General features: G+C 43.6%; 2 protein-coding genes across 2 annotated transcripts; both read right to left on the bottom strand.

Moving 5' to 3' along the window:
- Positions 1-2,163: 2,163 nt before the first annotated feature.
- Positions 2,164-3,035, bottom strand: LOC128725940 (ras-related protein Rab-3). Its single transcript, XM_053819714.1, has 4 exons — positions 2,811-3,035; positions 2,612-2,730; positions 2,383-2,554; positions 2,164-2,313 (listed from the first exon to the last, which is right to left on the bottom strand). The coding sequence occupies exons 1-4, from the start codon at positions 3,033-3,035 to the stop codon at positions 2,164-2,166; spliced, it is 666 nt and encodes a 221-aa protein (XP_053675689.1).
- Positions 3,036-3,599: 564 nt separating this feature from the next.
- On the bottom strand, positions 3,600-4,952 carry LOC128727266 (juvenile hormone acid O-methyltransferase). The gene is made up of 3 exons (XM_053821161.1): positions 4,454-4,952; positions 4,089-4,369; positions 3,600-4,024 (listed from the first exon to the last, which is right to left on the bottom strand). The coding sequence occupies exons 1-3, from the start codon at positions 4,840-4,842 to the stop codon at positions 3,840-3,842; spliced, it is 855 nt and encodes a 284-aa protein (XP_053677136.1). The 5' UTR covers positions 4,843-4,952; the 3' UTR covers positions 3,600-3,839.
- Positions 4,953-20,145: the final 15,193 nt, after the last annotated feature.

Raw genomic sequence — 20,145 nt, 5'->3', positions numbered from 1 at the left:
AACCTGGTTAGCCATCTGCATGCCGCTGCGCCATTGACGAATGCCTTTTCGACAATGTGAACCACACCTGTCTTGGCGAACGAGCTCAAAACATTCGTTTAGCTATGTTTCTTGCAAAGAGGGGAAAAATCTTCAAAGTCGATGTGATTGTTTGCGAAAAACTAAAGTACACTCCTACTCGCGTACGCAGTTCATTCTCCAACATTTTTCCAATTATATCGCTATATGTGTATGTGTAGTTTTACACAGTGATGATGATTATGACACATATATTTAAATGACACATTTCGAAACGCCGTTTGGTCTTTCAAATTGACAAACACCCACTTACCGTGCCTGTCTACTAGTATCCTTTGCGTGCAGTACGATTATCTAAGGTTCTGTCTAAAATTAGTACACCACAAACGAAACGATATTAAACTGGCATGCGATAGCAGCATCTCCCATTTTCTCTACTCGATTCATCCGAATCAACCCGCTAAAGATTGATCACGGAACAACTGAATGGAAAAATGTACAACGCAAGCAATGAATGAAATCGTGAAATCTCTAAACGTGGCGCACTTCTCTGTACATTGTAATACTGTATCTATTACATGCGATGGTTCACGGTTACGGGTTGGGTGCTTTTGAGTGTTGATTGGAATGAGCAAACCTGACCTACGATGTGCCCAGCCACGATGGCTGTCCTTTTCGTCCAACAATCAGTGATCAGTTTTCGTACGTTACTATTCGGATCAGCTCGAATGGATTCCACTCCACGAAGCGACGCGCTAGCCGATAATGAGACAGTGTCCGGGGCTATTTAAATTTAAATGTCACCTTTTCCTCTTAAGCTTATTGTCGCTACTCGCTACAAACAACGTACCTACGCAATGTAAATCCTTGCCTTCATATAGCATGTGTGCTAGTTAAAATAATCGCATACTTTCGCGCAATTTCCTACCGCTAATACAGGTCGCTCGGCCGGCGGTGGACTGCGCCGCTTGACGCGTGTTCAGTCCGCTCAGAGCGTTGCCATAGCAACTGAAGCCACACGCTTACAGAAACTCCCCCAGCCAAAACGAACCCACGAAAGTCGACGAGTGAAACCAAACAACTGAAATGTATCAGCAGGCGCAACGTTAGGAGTAGTACGAATGATTCGGTTTCTGCCGCTTTTCGCTTCGACACCCATCGTGGCCTGCGTTCTCTCGTTCATTGTGCACTAAATTACTCACATCTACAGCTTCATTCGCTGGAAATAGGAGCGAGAATCGATTTGAGCGCCCTTCCTACCTTCCTTAACGCAATACCCTCACGTGGAGCCAACAAACGAGTGTCAGTATGTTTACAACAATAGACCGATTTCTGCAGCGCCGTGACGTCGAAGTCCTCGCGGTACTCCGCGCACGTAATACTAGGTCCATTTACTGGCTTTCTCTCGCGCGTCCAAATCAATAACCCTTGGCTACACATAATGACGATCAATGTATTAATTCTTTGCGGTTGGTTTCGATATGAATATTTCTGCACGTATTGAAGTTATACTTTCGTTAAATTACGGAATAGGTTCTAATAATCGTTTCAATTTGTGTTGTATAAGTTTAATTTTATCCTTTGTTCAGCTTTGCTTTCCATCTCAGCGCTTCGTGTAGCTCCTGGTTTTGTGTACGTTATAGGATTCGTTTCTCATCGAACTAGATTTTGTTGTATTTTGCTGTTGTGCTCTAGCGTTTCGTCGCCGTACGGAAAGTTATCTGCGAACCAAATTACACGGTACCATCGCTTTTCCGAGCTACATTCCAATGACAAATGCACCCCCGCACGGGTTGTCTCGAACCGATGCCTTTGGCAATGACGGTTGGACTATCTGACACTAAATTTGTATCTTTCCACCTCCTGCTGCGGCATTTATCTAACAACTCTGTTATTTTCTGTGTTTCGTTAGATTGAATCTGCGAGGATGAGGATCCCTGTGTTCCAGATCCTTTCGTGGACTGCTTGCAGCACGAGACCATAACGAGTGCTTACATGTGTTGAGTGTGCCAGAGTGGGGGTTTTTATGTGTTTTAAAGGTTTGTGTTTGCTTTTTTGTTTTGCGTTTGCTCCGTTCAGTTACATGGAAAAACTAATCCCAGCGTAGATAGGTAATGCGTTCTCAAATAGAAGCCATTGCAACTTTTAGCAGTTGCAGTTCGCGTTGGCTGCACCCTGGCCGGGTTGATCGGTCAACCGCTGAGCCTTGGGACCACCAGCCACCAGCGTGGGGTCGGAATCTAAGCTCTCCGACATCTTATCGCAGATGATATCCACCAGTCGCTCGAACACGTCCTAAAAGCACAGTGAAATACGCAGTTTCTATAAACGAAGTTTCGATGGGGATTGCATCGCTTAACTTACCGTTACGTGTACGTTTTCCTTGGCGGATGTTTCGAAGAACTCAACACCAAGCTGGTCAGCCAACTGCTTGCCGCGCTCGAACGAAATCACTCGCTCGTCCTCCATGTCGCATTTGTTGCCCACCAATATAACTTGTGCGTTGTCCCACGAGTAGGTTTTAATTTGTGTCACCCTGCGAAGGATCCGGTGTCAGGACATGCTATAGACTGATGGCGTTCATCTTGCTTACCAATCTTGCACGGAGTTGAAGCTCTCTTCGTTGGTGATGTCATACATCAGAATGAAACCCATCGCCCCGCGGTAGTACGCTGTCGTGATCGTGCGGTACCGTTCTTGTCCGGCGGTATCCTGTTGTCCAACCCAACCAAAGTACATAAATTAATAAGATTGTCGATCATCCCATGGTTTCTTTTGTGGCCGTTACTCACCCAAATCTGTAGCTTCACGCGCTTATCATGACGAAAGACGGTTTTCACTTTAAAGTCGATGCCTACCGTCGAGACGAACGCGGACGTAAACGAGTCATCTGCATAGCGAAACAGGAAGCTGGTTTTGCCAACACTCGAGTTACCGATGATGAGCAGCTTGAACATGTAGTCGAAGTTCTGGTCAGAAGCATCTTTCTGCCATTTTGGATCACCACCACCGGCCATCTGGAGAGGATAGTGATCGAAGCACAAGTGTCGTTATGATGACGTACTACAGGCAATAGTGGTGTTGATTGTAATGAAAAATAAAAATAGCTGCTGAAGGCCATTCATACCTAACTTGACCTTGTTGAGCAGTAAGCTGAGCTACTTAAATATGTATGATACAAAACTGGCTTGCAATAGGCACATCACAACACAAGACCTTTTAGTAAGCACTGTACGCCCGATGGATACCATTAAACTAGACCTTCCCAGAAGTAACTGCAAAGCAAACTAACAAGTAAACGTGAACTTTGTACTGGTGCTTCTAGTTCGCGAGCCAGTTTTCATTCGATAACATAAACGGAGCATTTGCGAATTGTTCCCTTATCAGCACACTCCGGTGCAGTTCATTTGAGTGAAGTAATAACCTAATTAACATGGTGCGCTCCGGCACGTGACGACCTGGTATACCTGTGATATTGACATTTTCATTTCTCCTACCCCGCAGCTAATTTTCGATGCTTCGATAGTCTAAATAAGCATAAGCGTTAGGAAATGTTTGCAGTATTTATTGCAACAGATGCGTTTGTGTCTTAAACAGTTTCATTATAATAGAGCAATGGTAGCGACCAATAACGTAATTGCAGCTGTTGATGCTTTTTTCGTCAAGGTTGCCAAGATCGTGATAAAGGCACATACCTATGCTTGAAATACGTTACAGGAATAAAACATAATTAGCTAAATTTTGACGGATTTTGCGTCTGATCTACACTGGAAACTGTGTTTTGTACACAAACTGAAAACCTTCCAAGCGAAAACGTATGTCTATTTCTTTGCATAAACGATCACCAGCTTGTACGGTGAGATGAACTGCAGATCACAATCGTTCTCGACATCACCATTCTTCGCCAGGTACATCTGGCGCACAACAGCGATGTAATCGACAAGGAACTTATCCTGCAAGTCGGAAGGCATACGTTCGCTGAATGGGTTTACTGCCAATACCGCTCCTGGGTATAAGATAAGGGTAAGAATCATAATGTATACAGCATTGAAAGATCTGATCGTGCTCACGTTTTAGGTTCTCCAATCCCTCGTAGACATACAACTTGTCGCGCACTTGAATCTGATATTGCTGAAAGCCTACCGTGCACAGGAGGTCCTCGATCTCACTAGCCGGATTTTCACAAAACTGGTACGGCGAAATGTACTTCTCCACGTCGTACATGTACTTCGACCACTTTGGCGAACGAGATAGTTGGTTATATATGTCAAATATGGGATTGTTGGCTAAAAACACCAGCAAACAATTGCCGCCTGGTTCCAGCAACTGGTAGATGTTGGAAAAAGCGATGCTGCGAGCAAAAACAAGTACTCATTGGTTCATTGAAACTTTGACCAAACCTGACGGAGGGCACGCGTGAAGGGACGGTACTTACTGTTGGTTCTGCACCCAATGCAGACAATAGAAGGATGTAACGCACCGGAACTGACCCCAACGTGCGAGACTGACCGGGTCCAACGTCGATCCAATATCAAGCGTGTCAAAATTAACCGTTCCAAGGTGTCGGTAGGATTCTCGCGCATATCGCACCATCTGTTCGGAGATATCCGTTCCTAGCACTCGACCCGTGTAGGTCTCACACCGGCTAAGCACGGGCAGTACTAAGTCCACCAGCACATCCCCACTGCCACAGCCGATGTCCAGAAGCGCAGCATCTTCGCCACCTCGCGCACAGCTGATGAGAGGAGCGTATTCTTTCAAAATCTCCATCGCATCTCGCCGCTGCACGCCGTTCGCCTGCTGATACAGATTGGCTCTGTTCATTTCACTTTCACTTTTGATTCTATGGATGGGCGACCGTTTCTAGTTACGGTTCTTGAGTCCCTCTTTCCCCAGAATCAGATGCGTTTATCCGACGGTTTCGAGTTCAGAGACCCCGCTGTCACGTCGATCGAGTGGACAATGCTGGATCTGCTGTGGACCGCTACCGGACAGGGGATGTGTGCTTCTGACCGGCTTGGCATTTAACGGTTCCTGTTTTATAGCCCAGCGTGACACCTCGACACCTCGACACCATCTGCCGTGGCCTGTGCTATCCCCACCCATTGGGTGAGATCGCCGATCTCTGCCCTTGCTCTCGATCGCTGCGATCTAAGCACACCCGAAAAGGGGATCAACATCAACGGGAATGCTTAAGAATGGGCGATTAGAATCTCATGCCCTTTCCCCTGGGAGGCTGCTTTGTTGCCTGCGTTAAGGCAACAACGCGTCACAACGCGGGTTTCGTGCGTTGGTTACGCTGTTCCGGCGACTTACCAGTTCAATACCTAAGCCGCGCACCAACCTACGTCCCGGGTTTGATTTATCTGATCGCGTGCCCGGTCGCGATACCAGCTTCAGAACAGCCTTGCGCCTAACCTTCTTTACATTCATGTGAATACGCGCCGGGTTGCGCAATCGAGAGAGTGTTTACGTTGCTTGACACGTGATTTTTTTAAATAACACATAGTTGTTTGCATAAGAACAGACTCAACATTGTACGCTTCTACTGCAGCATGAGAAAAGAAACTTTTTTGAAATGATGCCCGATATCGCCTCACGGCAACAAAATTTTTGGTGACGAGTTCGGCAAATCAGTTAAGATCTGTTTTGTGGCATACCATGTGCGAATACGAATCGTATCAGGCTTCGAATCTGCCTACAAAATCTTGCTATTTGAGTAATGATTCCAGCCGGGTTTTCCGCAGTAAACCCGCAAATATAGATGCTTTCAGGAGCTATCTGCGATATACCAAACGCATTGAGGGCCGTAGTTAGCGTAGCATAGCTACTACCCAATTGTCCAGAACATAAGCACTTCAATAGTTGATGGAAAATGAGTGCGGCTTGTATCCAAAAATAGTTTTGATTGCATCTTTAGCTTTTCAGTAGAAGATACCAAGATTAGTTTCCTTATATTTTGCTATAATGAAGTTTAATCAACTTCTAATGACGAACCTAATAAAAAAAAGTTTTTGTCCGCAAAACATTTCGTTTTATTTTACACGCAATTGATGCTGTTTGTACAATGCTTTTCTTTGATATATCACTATCGCTATACCATACAGTAATTGAGATATGAGAAATTGAGATATGAATGTATAGCAAATTAAATCTTCAATTCAACTAAGTTCTCGTGTCTTCAAATAAGTATCACTATCATTCTACATAAAGTAGATGGGTTAATATGTGCACCACTTCTCACACAGCTTTGTATTAATTATATGTCTTAAATAGTAGTAGTTATGAAATCTTAAATTCATTTGATTCCATAGTCCTAACTATCAATGAACGACTAATGCAGAAAATATAGAACCTAGGTTAAATAAGAACTAGGTACAATAACCGTTATACGACTATAAAATAAATACTAACTAATGCAACGCATAAATTCGAGGGAAAAGTACGAAGTTGAATTGCAGGATTATGCGGATGTAATGTTTTACTTTTCAACATTACATAGAAAAAAATTATGCGTGTGTGTGGGTGTACGTGTGGTTTGTTGAAAAAAGCGCACGCTAGTCAAGTTTGATCGGTAGCAAAAGGAAACCGCCTGTAGCCCAATCTCCGGCGAGTGATTTCGTGAAAACGGAAACAATTATTTGCTCGGTCACAGCAGAACGTTTTCCTTCGAATGTCTCTACCCATCCGTCTCATCCGGGGACAGCTTAACTTTTGCTTATCCGTGATTGTTATTGATTTTTTCGTTAGCCGTTCATACATTTATGCATCGGAGGAGAGCGAGACCAACGTTCTGCCAGGCCTGCCGCAGCTAGCCAACGCAGCGATTGAAATAAAATGCGAAACGCAACCAATCGAAGCGACGTTGTGGAAAACTTTACCACTGCAGGGCGACAATCCAGCGCCAAGCCGTTCGCCAGCCTGCTCTCGATAGTTGGCGCTGAGATTGACCTTCCCGAGCCAGCGGAAACATCTTGCGTAATACAGCGGAATCGGAAGAAAAACATGACAAGCTGTTCTGACATTGTGCTACTTTTCTCGTGCTGCCCCACGATCCATGCCCCCAGGGTCGTCTCCGATGTGGTACAATCGCTTCGCGCTTGCTTCCGCAGGACACAGGACTGGCCCTTGTTGACAGCGACAGGCGTGACAGGCGGTTTCGGGAATGGAGAAGGAAATCGTACACGTACCTTTTTGCAGCGAGAGCGCGCTGGCAGAAGGTTCCCACGGAAAGATTTGTGCCTCGGAGGCTAGTAAACACCAGAAGTGCAGCTGGTCCGTTCGCGACCGAACCCTGAATGGAGGATGCGCTCGATGTGTTGAGGTCGCGGCAGTGAGAATTTGGCAGCGGTCGGGCCAATATCACTAAGCTCCACCGAGCGAAATAGGTCACACTGTACTCCGGAGCGTGCACGAACGAACGGAACTGTTGCCCACTTTCACTTGGCTAACGCGCACTTTAGTTCACCACACTGCAGCAGCTGCGGTAGTTGTTGATGTGGATGGGTTGTTTCTGGCAAACCTGGTGAACCCGTTGCGTGGCTTCGTTGCGTCTCGATGTTCCTAAAAGAAACGGAAAAAATGCGTCAGCGAGGCGACCCGATACGCGTTCCACCGTATGCCTAGTAGCTCCTGGATCTGTCAATATTTTCCACTTCATTCTAGGCTTCTCCCTCGCCCCACGCCCTTGCACACAGGTGACAACGCTTCCTTGTTGCCTTGTTCTTTTCCCACCTGCAGCCGCACCAGAGGTGAGAGCTTGGCCCCAGAGTGGCACTTTCGACTTTGCTGCACGCCGTCAGAGTGCTACCCACGAGCACGAACTATGTGTCAAAATTCACAGTGCTTTTTTACCATCTAGTAGAGCCCATCTGCCACTGACTCACCTACACATATATGCGCGCATTCACACACACACACACACCCACATAAAAATACACACCCTCGCAAACCAGTCCATGCACACGTGTGCATGCCGTGCCATGCCGAGAGGGGAAACCAATATGGGACCAACGGGGGAGCGAAAAAAGAGAATCCAAATCCCCCAAAGGACCCCACTGCGTCCGTGGACACGCAGGATCCGTTTTTCACGTCGTGCAGCCTGTCGAATGCAGCCCTTTTTGCTTACAAAGCGCCACACTCACCTCGCACGTAAGCGCTTTTCCAGCACTTCCACCACGGATTTGTGAAGCACAAATTAGTGGGAGCGAAAAATTTTCCACCCACAGGAGCACGGGTTGGCTGTATTACACCGAGCCGACGCTGACGAAGACTACGGACACGAACGCAACGGCGTGTTTTTCGTGGGGCTGGATTCGACTCAATTATTGATCTTATTTACAAACGCTCGCCTCCATACGACCACATCGCGAGTGGGAGCGAGCCCTTGGGCATGCGCACGAGCAGCGCATAAAAATTGTCCCCACTGCTCGACACGCTCCTTTCAGCGTGCTTTGCGAGGCTCTAGAATTGAAACCTTTGCGCTGGGATGCGCTGGGGCGATTTTTATGAATGAATGGTTGACGTTTCGCGGTACGCAATTCTGCTGAATGTATCCCGGACGGATGTGGTTTCGAAATCGGAAAGCCTGTGTTGGTGCTCGAAAAGGCGAAAGCTTTCGTTCAGCTTTCGCGTAGCGTATACTCTAATTTCGTTCAAAATGACCAGTTTGTAGTATATTTCCTTGGGAATGCCTACCGGGTGGCAACATCGGAGAGTAGTGTTTTCCAACACAATAATTTAAGCCATATTGAAATTTTATTACCATCATTTTGTCAAGGAATTCCAATACCAAGAACAAACATACCTAATTTGATTTTTTTTAAATAAGAATATACTACATGGATGAAAAAGTTGATAAATATGTGACAAATAATAATATTCAAAAAGATTTCAATTTAAGCTCTAACTTAAGCGGAACTTCAGCACTCCTCAAATTTTTGGTAGAAATTTAAATTGCATTCCAGCGTCGGTAACTGGTTGAAAGATTTAAGAAAATAATCTGGGGAACCCAAGAATTAATTCATACACGAGAAATGAGCGTTATCTTATCATACATAATTTAGAAGCCACGTAAAATAATATGTTTGCAGAAATATGAAACGTTCTTTTTTAGAGGTTAAACGTAATCTATGAAACTAAACCATATATCTTACAGGTAGATTAAAAATTATGACATACTAAATGATTTCTTTGACTTGTGATTTTATTATCCGCAATATGTAAAGATGCAGAAGAAGATTATTTTTCTTAAAATAATCCAGCCTCAAATTGTATTCATTGTAAATTAAATATTCCATTGAATAAAGTCAAGGTCCCCAATGAATTCGAACAAAAAATATAGGCATCTAGAGCAAGTACCTTGTACCAAAATTCCTCGTAAACTGTGATGAAAGATCATTCAAAAAGGGCCATTTGAAAATCCTTGGTGAGTGAGACATCAACCACAAAGTGGTGTTATAACCAAATCAGAAGTATTGAACGGAAACAGAAGCCATCTTTAGGTACATCAGGAACACCAAGAAAATTCTTAAATGCTTGAAAAAAGATTCTGCATGATTTGGTTTGCAATGAACAATAAATCTAACAAAACATTGCGTGTATAGCACACTCATACAGTAAGATACACAGGGGCAAAAATTGGTATAATATTGGTGTTTGTTTGTTATTGGACGTGGCTATAGGTTGAAAAGTTGGTATTCAGCAAAATATATTTGGAAGCAATCGGATATAATCCATCTGCATATAATGCCCAACTATTTGGGATGTCAATCCATTATTAAAATCAAAGCCTTTTAAACCGAATTGTAACGAAAACTACAATGTATTTAGTATGTACTGAATCCAACAATAGTTAGTAACACATTTTACATTGAAGTTGAGTTGGTGATACCTGAAAAAAATATGACATCTTCATACAAAAAAAAGAAATCGTTAATTAATATTGCACATAATTATTCATTTATTTATCTATTTATTTATTTAACATATTGGTTCAAACTGGTGGTTTATTTAACATCACCAACATGTATACTAACTTATACTTTGCTCCTTAATCCGCAAGATAAAGATTTATAGCGTTCATTATTGAAAACACCAATATCGTTGCAAAAAGTTATAAATTATCACATACAGTACCACAGTCCTCATCTCTTTTTTTTTCGGTAAAGACCAAACTCTCTTGAACATCCTTTTTTACTTGGCTGAATACCACACCAGCTGCACCGGGTTCTCACAATAATGTCTTATCTCAGCACGTAGTTTTACGATACGATATCATTATTCCATCTGCGGCCAGCGTGGGCTGTCTTATCAATTCAACATGAGTACCATTTCGAAAGCACTATCTTTCCGATATCCTTTTGCGTCATACTTGGTACACTCTTAAGTGCAAAGTAATTGAATGTGGTCGACTAGAACATAAGCGTTGCATTCTCTACTGAATGACAAAAAATCGTTTTTAACAAGAGCGTTCAAAGTGTAAGCAACATAAAAGGCAAAACCGCAGGAGTAACAGTGTTAGGTGATAAAGTAAGCTATTGAGGGTATGCTTTGAAAAGCATCATGGTTTACTAACATTAGAATGGTCCGATCACTTACATTGAAACAATTATACAACGACTGAATGAGCACTTTAATCCAGTATTCCACATATGCAAATTGATATGATGTCACATTAACGCCGGTAAGATTTATTTCACCAAAAAACTGCTGGTCGTATTTAAACACAGGTCCATCGACGCCTAAGTGGTATGGGTTTAGATTACATCTAATTCTATGCTCGTTAAGAAAGCATATTGGTTGGCTCTACCAAAGCTTGAACCTTTCTTTGGTGCGCTAAAACAACTAACGATGCTCACTGGTAGCCGAAAATCCAATTTCATGTCAGACCACAAACCATCCAATGAACCATGTGCACCGTAATCAATAATGCATTGGTTTTAATCCAAATACTCAAGATATAAGACCATCTCTGTGACGGACAGGTAAGTGTAAAATCGATTTGCAGCTCCTGTTGCATTCTTTTGTCCTTGCATAGATTGTGCTTTTAGCTACGTGTGCTAGCTCCGGAAAATGTAATCATATAATAATTAAAATTAATAAAAACGAGCGGGTTGACAAAATTTATTGAGAGAGGTTTATCGCTGATTAAAAGATGTTCAGTACATTTTATTTCATAACTATTCTAAACTAATTTGTTTATACGTATATAGGCTTCAAATGTATGAAAAAATGACAAAATAACATTTATTGAAAGATGTTTATCGTCGATTAAAAGATATAGGCCTATATATTAAAATATTTTAGCTATAAATTTATAAACGAACGACATAATAACGAATTTTACTTACTATTATATAAAAATTATTGATCTTTACTCTCGATAGCTTGAGGTAAAACTCAAATAAAATTATGGTTTGACAAATTTTACATTAAAAATCAATAATGTTTATTTCGTTAAAATTTGTTTTTGTATTTTTTAGGTAATTAATTAATTTATTCAGCATGCTCACAATAAAAGAAATACATTATATTACAAAAAAATAGCAATACTTGATGCCTGTGTGTACCGCATACAATACTATAATACTCTATTGCATTATATAGAGTTCAACAAATACACTGATCTACAAAACAAAAATAAATTGTATCGTTTTTTCAGCTCTTTTTTTTAATTAAATGATATGATTCTTCTATACACGTGTGTACCTTCCTGAAGAACTTGAGCCACATGGACGCATGAATATCACTTTCATGGTAAAGACACGTGGCTAAAATAACTATGCTTTTGCGGCCCAAAGCATCAATGTACGTAATGAGTGTACTTCTAACTCGGCAGCATCTTTCTTTGAGTATAATCCCATTTTCAACATCATCCAAACAGCGATTCTGCATAAAAAAAAGATATCGCTACAAAGAGATGCCGTTGAGGTGCCATTTTTGATGGATTCGTACTCACCCAATGCTACCAGGGCCACCAGTGTAGTGTATATCTCATAGCACGGACGCGCGTATGACCAGCGAAGCGTGCGAATAAGCACGTTTGGCATTGCACCTTGTGCTCAACGCATCGATATATACCTGCGTCCATGCGAGTTGGACCGTCCCTGACAGCCAAAAGAACCGTGTGGGAAAACGGACCCACCGAACGCAACGTTTTTCCCGCTGCTTTTCCGCACACACACACTGTCGCACCAGGGGCGAGCCAGGAAGCGAGAGCGAACTAGCGCGACCGAGCTGGCAGAAAAATATGCTCGCTTTCATCGCACACCGTCACGCTCCCAGCCCCAGATGCTTGCCACCCCGGAGAGCCAACGGCAGCAGCAGCAACCAGTAATGCTGCGCCAGTCAGCTGCTCCTTGTAATAATAATCTCGCTACGTGCACTGCGCTCGCACACGCTCACACGTTGCGGCTGTTGCCAGCGCGAAGCCGTCGTCGGTACCGTAGCGCCGAGCGATCGTAGTAACCACCGGCTGCGGTCGGTTAGTTCGAACCAAAATGCGCTACCGCGCGGACGTGTCCTAGGGGTTTGCACTGCGTGTCCTGCGCGTCTCTGTCGGTCCGTAGCATAGTGGTCCGTTGTGCGTGTGACTGGTGACCAGCACGGGAAAGGGTGTTTGCTGAAAACCGTCGTGCTGTTGAACGGTACCTCCGGTACACGGCGGACTAGCGTACGAGAGTGCGATAGTGTGGGCGTGTGTTTGTGTGTATGTGTGCTCGAAAGCATGTGTGTGTGTACTTTTTCTCGACCTGTTCCGTTGTGGCGCGGTTGGGATAAATTTATTTCATTCCCTTTTGCCTCCTCTCACGACCACTCTCTTGTTGCCCTTTCGCTGCCAATCGCCCTGCTCAGTGTCATTCAATCCGGGACCAGCGTTTTAAAATATTCCGTCACGCACGGGATAACACCGCGCGGCTGAAATTCCCGCATTTTTCCGGCAGCCCGCGAGCGGCCCCACTTGATTTGCTTTAGTTTGTTAGGTTTATTTGTGCGATCGAACGACAAAAACGAAGGCGCAGGAAAGGACCACAGAAACGCATCGGAAATGCGTTTGCAACGGGTGCATTTCGACCAGTGAGTGTCTTGCCCCAAAGAGTCACCCTTTCTAGCCATCCAGCTAAATCTCGTTTGCGAACCCCACAAAAGCAAAAGCCGATGGACGCTCTCATACGGGTTGGCAAACGCGCAGCAGAGTTGGAAATGGTACGGTCCGTCTCGAGACGATCGACCGACGGGCCATTTCTGCCCCAAAATGCCGTCAAACCGTGCCGAAGTCGACGTCGTTGTGTGCCTTGACCGACGCGTAGGGATCACATTTCAATAAGTTATTAAATATCAGTTGTAAAAATAAACTCAAACCTGTCCCTCCGTCGGTTCGGGCGCGCGGGTATCATTGGCACGGGTTTTCGCCAAAACAGCCCGGACGCAAGTGGTGTGTGACGTGGGGGCAAAAAATGTCAGTGAAAACCCGCGTCGGTGTGAAGTGCGTCGGACTCACTAGACGGTTGTTTCGCACGTCCTAATGTCTGCCTGCACTAATCATTGTTTTGCAGTTCATCGCATGCAGCACTTCGAATCCTGGACCGACCCAGCAGCAGACAACCGGAGTGACGCGCCGTCAGGATCCGACGCCGTGAGTGCAGCGCGAGTGCATCCGAACGAAAGAGCGCGCGTGTGTGTGTGCGCGTGAGTGTGTGTTGGGACGTGTGTGCATCCGAGTCCGGCCGCCCGGTGAGGTGAGTGGCCCGTTTTGATTAATGCTATCAACTGGTGGCAGCTAGCATGGATCGTTATGCTCACCCGACGCACACTTGTGCACGCGGCCAGCGCCGCACAGTGTTGCACACGACGATCGCCGCTGGCGAGTGCTTGTGTGTGTTTGTGGTCGTGTGGGGGTTTTCGGGTGAAGAGGTGTTATTTTTACACGCCATGCTAGCTCCACGGTGACAACCGCGTCGGTTGATGGGTGGGACATATTTATATAGCGGGATTGCTGGTGCATCGTCGCGCGCGATCTTGAAATCGCGCTATTGCGTGCTTGTGTGTGTGCGTGCGCTTCAGGCACCGCAACGTCAGACCCGCGATAGCAGGAACCTCGGGCCGGAAGGGTCGGCCCGGTGAATCTAATGGCAGATCACACAAAATCCTCCGGAGCACGGAAGGCGACACTTGTTATCGTTCGTTACATTTAACTAAATCTAATTATACCGTCGGCAAAAAATAAACGTGTCGCTGTCACACCCCGCGTCGCCGGGCCATGGGCTAGCGCGTGGACAGACACATTCGCACACGCAGGCGACCGTCTTTTGGCCGTCTTGACTCGCTTTCTCGAGTGTAAATGTCTTTTGCGTAATGATTGCTGGGATTTTTTCGTGTGTATTTTATGTTGTTTTATCTTTTCCTCCCGCGAGCCTCCCACAAATCCACACGCAACGTGGTCAAGCGAGGGCACGTTGTTTGCTTGCTGCCAGCTCTGTACATCTACGATATTCGGAAAAATGTACGCTGATGAAGAAAAAAGTAGACTAAAAAACAAGAAAAACCAGCCTCATGAACGATGATCCAATTGGCGTTCACGATGGCGGTCGTGGAGCAGCGGGAAAGATTTTAACTGCATCATGAACCGCAAACGAATGGCGGTCGGCATGAATTGGAAGAAAAAAAACCACCCACAATAATACGAAGGACAGCGAAATTAGATGGTTTGTTGAAATACCTTTATGAAAAACATGCCCACGAGTGGCAAGTCATGGATCATGGTGAAGTAATTCTTCAAAGTGTGATGCGGCAAATTTAGCTGGATACCTTCTTTTTCCATCAAAACATGTCCTTGATATTGATTCACGAGTATTTCTGTCACTCGCCCAATTTCCACCATCCTTGTGCGTCCGTTCGCTTCTATGATGCTCACAGTTGATATATGTCTCAGGGTTCTCCGGACCATTGGACCGATCATTCATACGCTGTGCGTCTAGGAAAATCCGTCTCCGTCCTCAAAATGTGTCTCCGTACGATACAATGATGTTGCTTGTGTAGCATGTAAATATGCCATGTGATTAGGGCTAACGAATGCTCGCCACCACCTTACGAGCTGTGTCCTGCATCTTAGTCACGAGCAGCCTTGAGTGGAAAACTGGAAAATATAAAAAAAAACGAGCGCACATACACAATCTCTTCACGTATCGCCCAATTAGTCACGTGTATAATTAGAGAAGAAACATCCCACAATTTTTAGTGTGGCGAGGTAACGCTGACGTCATTGCAACATCTGTCGCGTGTGCATGGCTTGATAGCAAGATGAACCAAAGCTCTGTTCTACACGTCGAAGGGAAAAAAATAGCTAATTGCATGAAATATCTGCTTGTTAAAGAGGTGCTAGCTCAAAGTGAACTGTAGGTGATGTGTAGCATCATTGAACGTTCTTTTATAAATATTATTATTCATGTTAAAAGATTGCCGTAAATTCTAAATACGGCCCGGCCGTTCTAAAATAAATAACACATTGCCGAAAATACAATAGGAAAGAAAATTAATATTTTATTTATTCACCTAAACCTAGCTCTATAGGAATGTATGAAAGCCGAACGAAATACCTTGGCCTAGCATTCGCTAGCAAACGACCGGTACCGAAATACTACCAAATTGATTGCCGTTTGACGTTTGGAAATAATTTATTTCAGGAAGTTCACTATTGCAGCACAGTAAATCTTGTGAAAAGTTCGTTATTTGGCCGTAGGGTGCTTCAATTTTACAGTCTTACCGTATCGAACTTGACAGCCTACGGGATCAATTTTCCAATCTTTATGTATGGATTACACGAAGCCTCGCTGGGTCTGTTCTTTTGAAGGTCGACCCTTTCCACGAGCAAAAAAGCGCTTTACTTTCGACATGCAGTGCTGATTCGTTCTTGAGGGCACCATTTTCCTGTTTCGTGGGGAGCGGTTCTACAACAGAGCCTGAGTATGTGTACGTGTAAATTGCCACAGACGCGATTCGCACGCTTCGTCGACTGCTAGAGCGATAGAGCATGAAACGGGGAAGCTCATGTAGAAATGAAGAAGAAAAAAAAATTAAATCGAATTTTAGCCGTAGGCAACGATTTGATTTCCTAACGAACTTGTCTAACGGTTCGTAAACTTATGATAGACTAACATGAAAGCGCCATGATCAAATTCGCATCATCATGAGGGCACGTACGCGAGGAATGAAGCGAAAAGGAACGGAATGCACTCGAATGGAACGAAGCCATGGCTTCTTCGGGCACATTGAAAGGTTGCACTTGGTGAGGCTGGGCTGTACTTTGGCCCAGAAAATTGCCCATCACCCACCCGGCGCCTCCATTCTGCACTTACAGGGTACTGGGCGCCTCCACCGTTAAGCCAATTGACAGCGCACCCATAAATTGTTGTCTGTCGTACAGGGAAAGGAAACGGAATTGCAAATAAGCAAACAACCATTGTGGATCTTAGCTGCAGTAGCCGGCTGGGAAGGTCTCGCTTTTACCTGAACACTTTGTTCGCATCAGAACAGGTGTATGCTTTAAGAAAATTCGCCAAGAAGGTAATTCGCCAATACGCTAAAGTTATTCGCACGTGTTTGCATTACATGTGTATTTGTTTAGAGCAGGATAATTTAATTTGAATCTACACCTTCGTGTGCTTCACATGGGTCGTAGACCACAATTCTCCCAAAAAGAGCCGTAAAAAACCTCGTAAATCCGAATCCTCGCACAGGCGTCGATGGGTCGATGGCACAGGAAGAGTTTGAAAAAGTCTTCCACACCGGGAGAGCTCTTATCGTTTTGTCATGCGCACATTATTACATTTGTTAGATTCTACGTTATTGATAAAGGTGGTAAAAAAAACTCCCACTCATTACAATGACAATAATTGGTACAAAAAAAACAGAACAAAATTCATTCATTCACATCCAATAAGACGCTAAAAGCCACAAAGTGCTGCAGGACACCAGTCACACTCCCTAATAACGGTAATCAACATTTATAGCTTTCGTTCGTTCTTCCGTGGTCACACTTATCCGTGACGTGACTCGTCATAACATGACTAAAAAGTTCCAACTTTCAAAAGTATTACAATCCCGAAATCCATGAAACAGGCAAAGTTTGACTTTTCCGTGACGAGAGACAATTACCGTAATGGTGATAAAACGTGGCAGGGAGCAAAAAGGCGTCCTACTGCGAACGATTTTTTTGTCTTTGCCTTTTCTGCTGTATCTTGTGACACAAGCTTCGACGCAGCGTGTGGTTTGCTACACGTCAGCCGCGTAACCGTAGGGGAAGACGTGATCCTAAACTGTTTCGATGCCAGTTCCGAAATATCTTCCATTATTACTTGCGACGTACTTTCACGAACATAAATGCTTTGGGAGGTTTCTGACGGAGAAGAAAAGAATTGTACGATACACTGTTCCATGCAATATACTACATTTTCTCTAGCAGAAGACTCACCAATAGAATCTATCTTTCAAATTTCACCTGCCAGTCTCGCACCAAATCGAAATCAACAGCTGGGGCCCTGGTCGATCATACTGCTTTTTACTTTAAACCATATGATGCTCGAACATTTTCCCCATCACCAGGTAATGCAATGAAACTCCAAAAAGCCTAATGCGGTGGTATCACTAAGAGTATAGAAATTCCTTGCTATGGTGAGAGTATACCACACGCGTTTTAAAGCCTCCCCTTTTCAATCTAATTAATGCAAGTATTTAACTTATTTATCTCATCAAAGCATCCCCTTAATGGATTGCTATCTTGTGCAGAACCCTTAACAGCATTTGTCGTCTGTTTGAGCGATGATGAAACGTGTGTCAAGATAGCTTTTTTCCATTCAAAAGAAGCTAAACTAATTATATAAATGGCTGTCCTACGAATGATCTTGAATTACTTTTCATTGCATTGCACCATACTGATGGAATTACGATTTAATCCTGTTGAATCAATTTATCAATCATACTATTTTTATTTTTGCATATTTGATCTCGATAGAATAAATTAATCTCTCGATGAATAAAGTAATTATTTTATGAAATTTTTTTTATGGTTGGAGATGCGATAATATAACGAAAATGTAAATAAAATATGAGCATGTATAAACTCATACTGTGTAACGTTGAATATTTTAAAACCATTGATTAGTGATTATTATAATAGAAAACATTACTTTGCTTCTATGTTTCCAGTATCTTTCTGATACTATTCTGAATGTTCTTGCAGCAGTAGTTAAAGTTATAGTGAAGTTATACATGTATGAAGGCACGTATGAAAGTTCATATATAAAAGAACAGTTCTTATGCAATGATCAACAATGCGTTTGATTATGAAATGAAATGAATCTATTTTATATTACAAAATGTGTAAATGTGAATCTACACTTTGAGCACTTGTATTGAGCACAACTTGAGTGATATAGTTCGGCCATTTGCAGAAGAGCAAGGACAGGATCCAGGCATTTTAGAACATCGAAGCTGGTCCATTTTGAGAATTGAGTTCTTTGCTACGTGTCAGTAGTGCCATCTTCCAACCCAACAACCATACGACCATGGATCAAGTGGTCTCCAACGGGTAGGATGCATTTATCTACCACAAATAGCACTGTATCAAATTCTACGCGAAATCCTGCGGGAAGAGAATGGAAGGACGACAAGGAATCAACTTCCTACTCGCAGTCAGGTCATGGCGCTTGAAATCTACTTGAAATTAATAAGGTGATATGACAGAAGCTGCATTGAAGAGTACTTTAAAACTGCTTGCGAATGAGAATGAAATATGTACCGAATCGATATTCTACGGCAAAAACTTTTGCTACAACATTATGAGCTTACAAAGAATTGTTTACTTTAGAAGCTTTCTTGTTAAAAGTTTAACCAAAGAAAAAAAATTACATATCTGAATACTGATTTGTGCAATTGTGTATTATTATAAACATATATGTTTATGTACAAATATGCATAAATACAGCAAAGTCAATCAAAATTGTATGACATACAGCGGATATTGAAATCAAAAAAGTGCATAAGACATTCCCGATGATCAATTTGCTGCTCTGCGCTATCACAGGAAGTGTATATTTGTTATTATCATTCTTCGATCTATTATCATTTCATTGCACATAAAAGAACGTTCACAGTTAGCTGGGAGCGAAGAAACGGACAATGTGCATGAAATGGCAAGGCTGCCTTCAACAAAACTGGCACGGAACAAAATAGGAAAACAAAAAAATGGAATGAAAGGTTGGCAGTTCTGTTTGCATGCAGAAAGGCAAATAGCACAATCAAGAGTGTGAGCTCGTAGGCGTGTGTGTGTGTGTGAAAATCTCGTGCGAACTAGCGATGGGTAGAATGTTACAACACAATCGTTAGTAAAACGCATCTCGGGAAAAGGAGCGGCAATGATTTCGCTTGCCTCATCTGCAGAATTGTTGACATTGCTAACGAAAGACGCCTCGGTAAACGAGCTGCTGCAGGGGTGGAGGCCTTCGGCGTGAAGGTGTATTTAGAGAGAAAATAAAACCGGGACAGCGAGTCAAGTGCAAACGCCATTTTACGATGGCATTGAGCGGTCCCCCGGGTTTGAAACCAAACAATGCACAGAAATGGGGAAAGTCGATATGAATAAAAATAACTGGCAAGCCTGTCGAAACCAGTCCACTACATCCATGGGGAAGTGCGATAAGCCCTCGTGCTGGTCGATATTTCGATCCGTGCCGGTGGAATAGGAAACGTACGCGAGTAATGAAGTAATTAATTGATTTCCTGGTCGTCGCGCTTCCTTCATCAACCTTCGCCGCACGCAATAAAGACAAGTGCATTTATAAACCATGATTCTCTATCGACAGGAAGTTCTAAGGCCAGCAATTAAGCTTGGAGCCTACAGTGGCCGCGAAAGGACTGCTGTGTGGCCGTCTTCAATGAGGAATGTCATGTGTATAATTTAGAGAATTTCACAAGCGACTCGCAACTTGCATTGCGCCGAGTGCTTCATCAGCATCCGTGTGCATCGAGATGTTGGCTGCATTTCGCGCCCAGCTAACAACCCACGGTCTATGATTTCGCAACAAAACGAGACTCAACAGATTCGCGTTGCTTCGCTAGCGGTTTTGTACA

This window comes from Anopheles nili, chromosome 3 (assembly GCF_943737925.1).
Source record: "Anopheles nili chromosome 3, idAnoNiliSN_F5_01, whole genome shotgun sequence".
Classification (NCBI taxonomy): Eukaryota; Metazoa; Arthropoda; class Insecta; order Diptera; family Culicidae; genus Anopheles; species Anopheles nili.
The sequence above is the reverse complement of the archived record's forward strand: the minus strand, read 5'-3'. Positions and strand labels throughout refer to the sequence as shown.

Excerpts from the sequence above, each read along its gene's own strand:
- LOC128727266 (XM_053821161.1), bottom strand. The coding sequence starts at position 4,842 with ATGAACAGAGCCAATCTGTATCAGCAGGCGAACGGCGTGCAGCGGCGA. Across the intron at positions 4,370-4,453 it reads CATTGGGTGCAGAACCAACA|CATCGCTTTTTCCAACATCT; the intron begins GTAAGTACCGTC and ends TTTTGCTCGCAG. Across the intron at positions 4,025-4,088 it reads GGGATTGGAGAACCTAAAAC|GAGCGGTATTGGCAGTAAAC; the intron begins GTGAGCACGATC and ends TCTTATACCCAG.
- LOC128725940 (XM_053819714.1), bottom strand. The coding sequence starts at position 3,035 with ATGGCCGGTGGTGGTGATCCAAAATGGCAGAAAGATGCTTCTGACCAG. Across the intron at positions 2,731-2,810 it reads GCGTGAAGCTACAGATTTGG|GATACCGCCGGACAAGAACG; the intron begins GTGAGTAACGGC and ends GTTGGACAACAG. Across the intron at positions 2,555-2,611 it reads TTCAACTCCGTGCAAGATTG|GGTGACACAAATTAAAACCT; the intron begins GTAAGCAAGATG and ends GATCCTTCGCAG.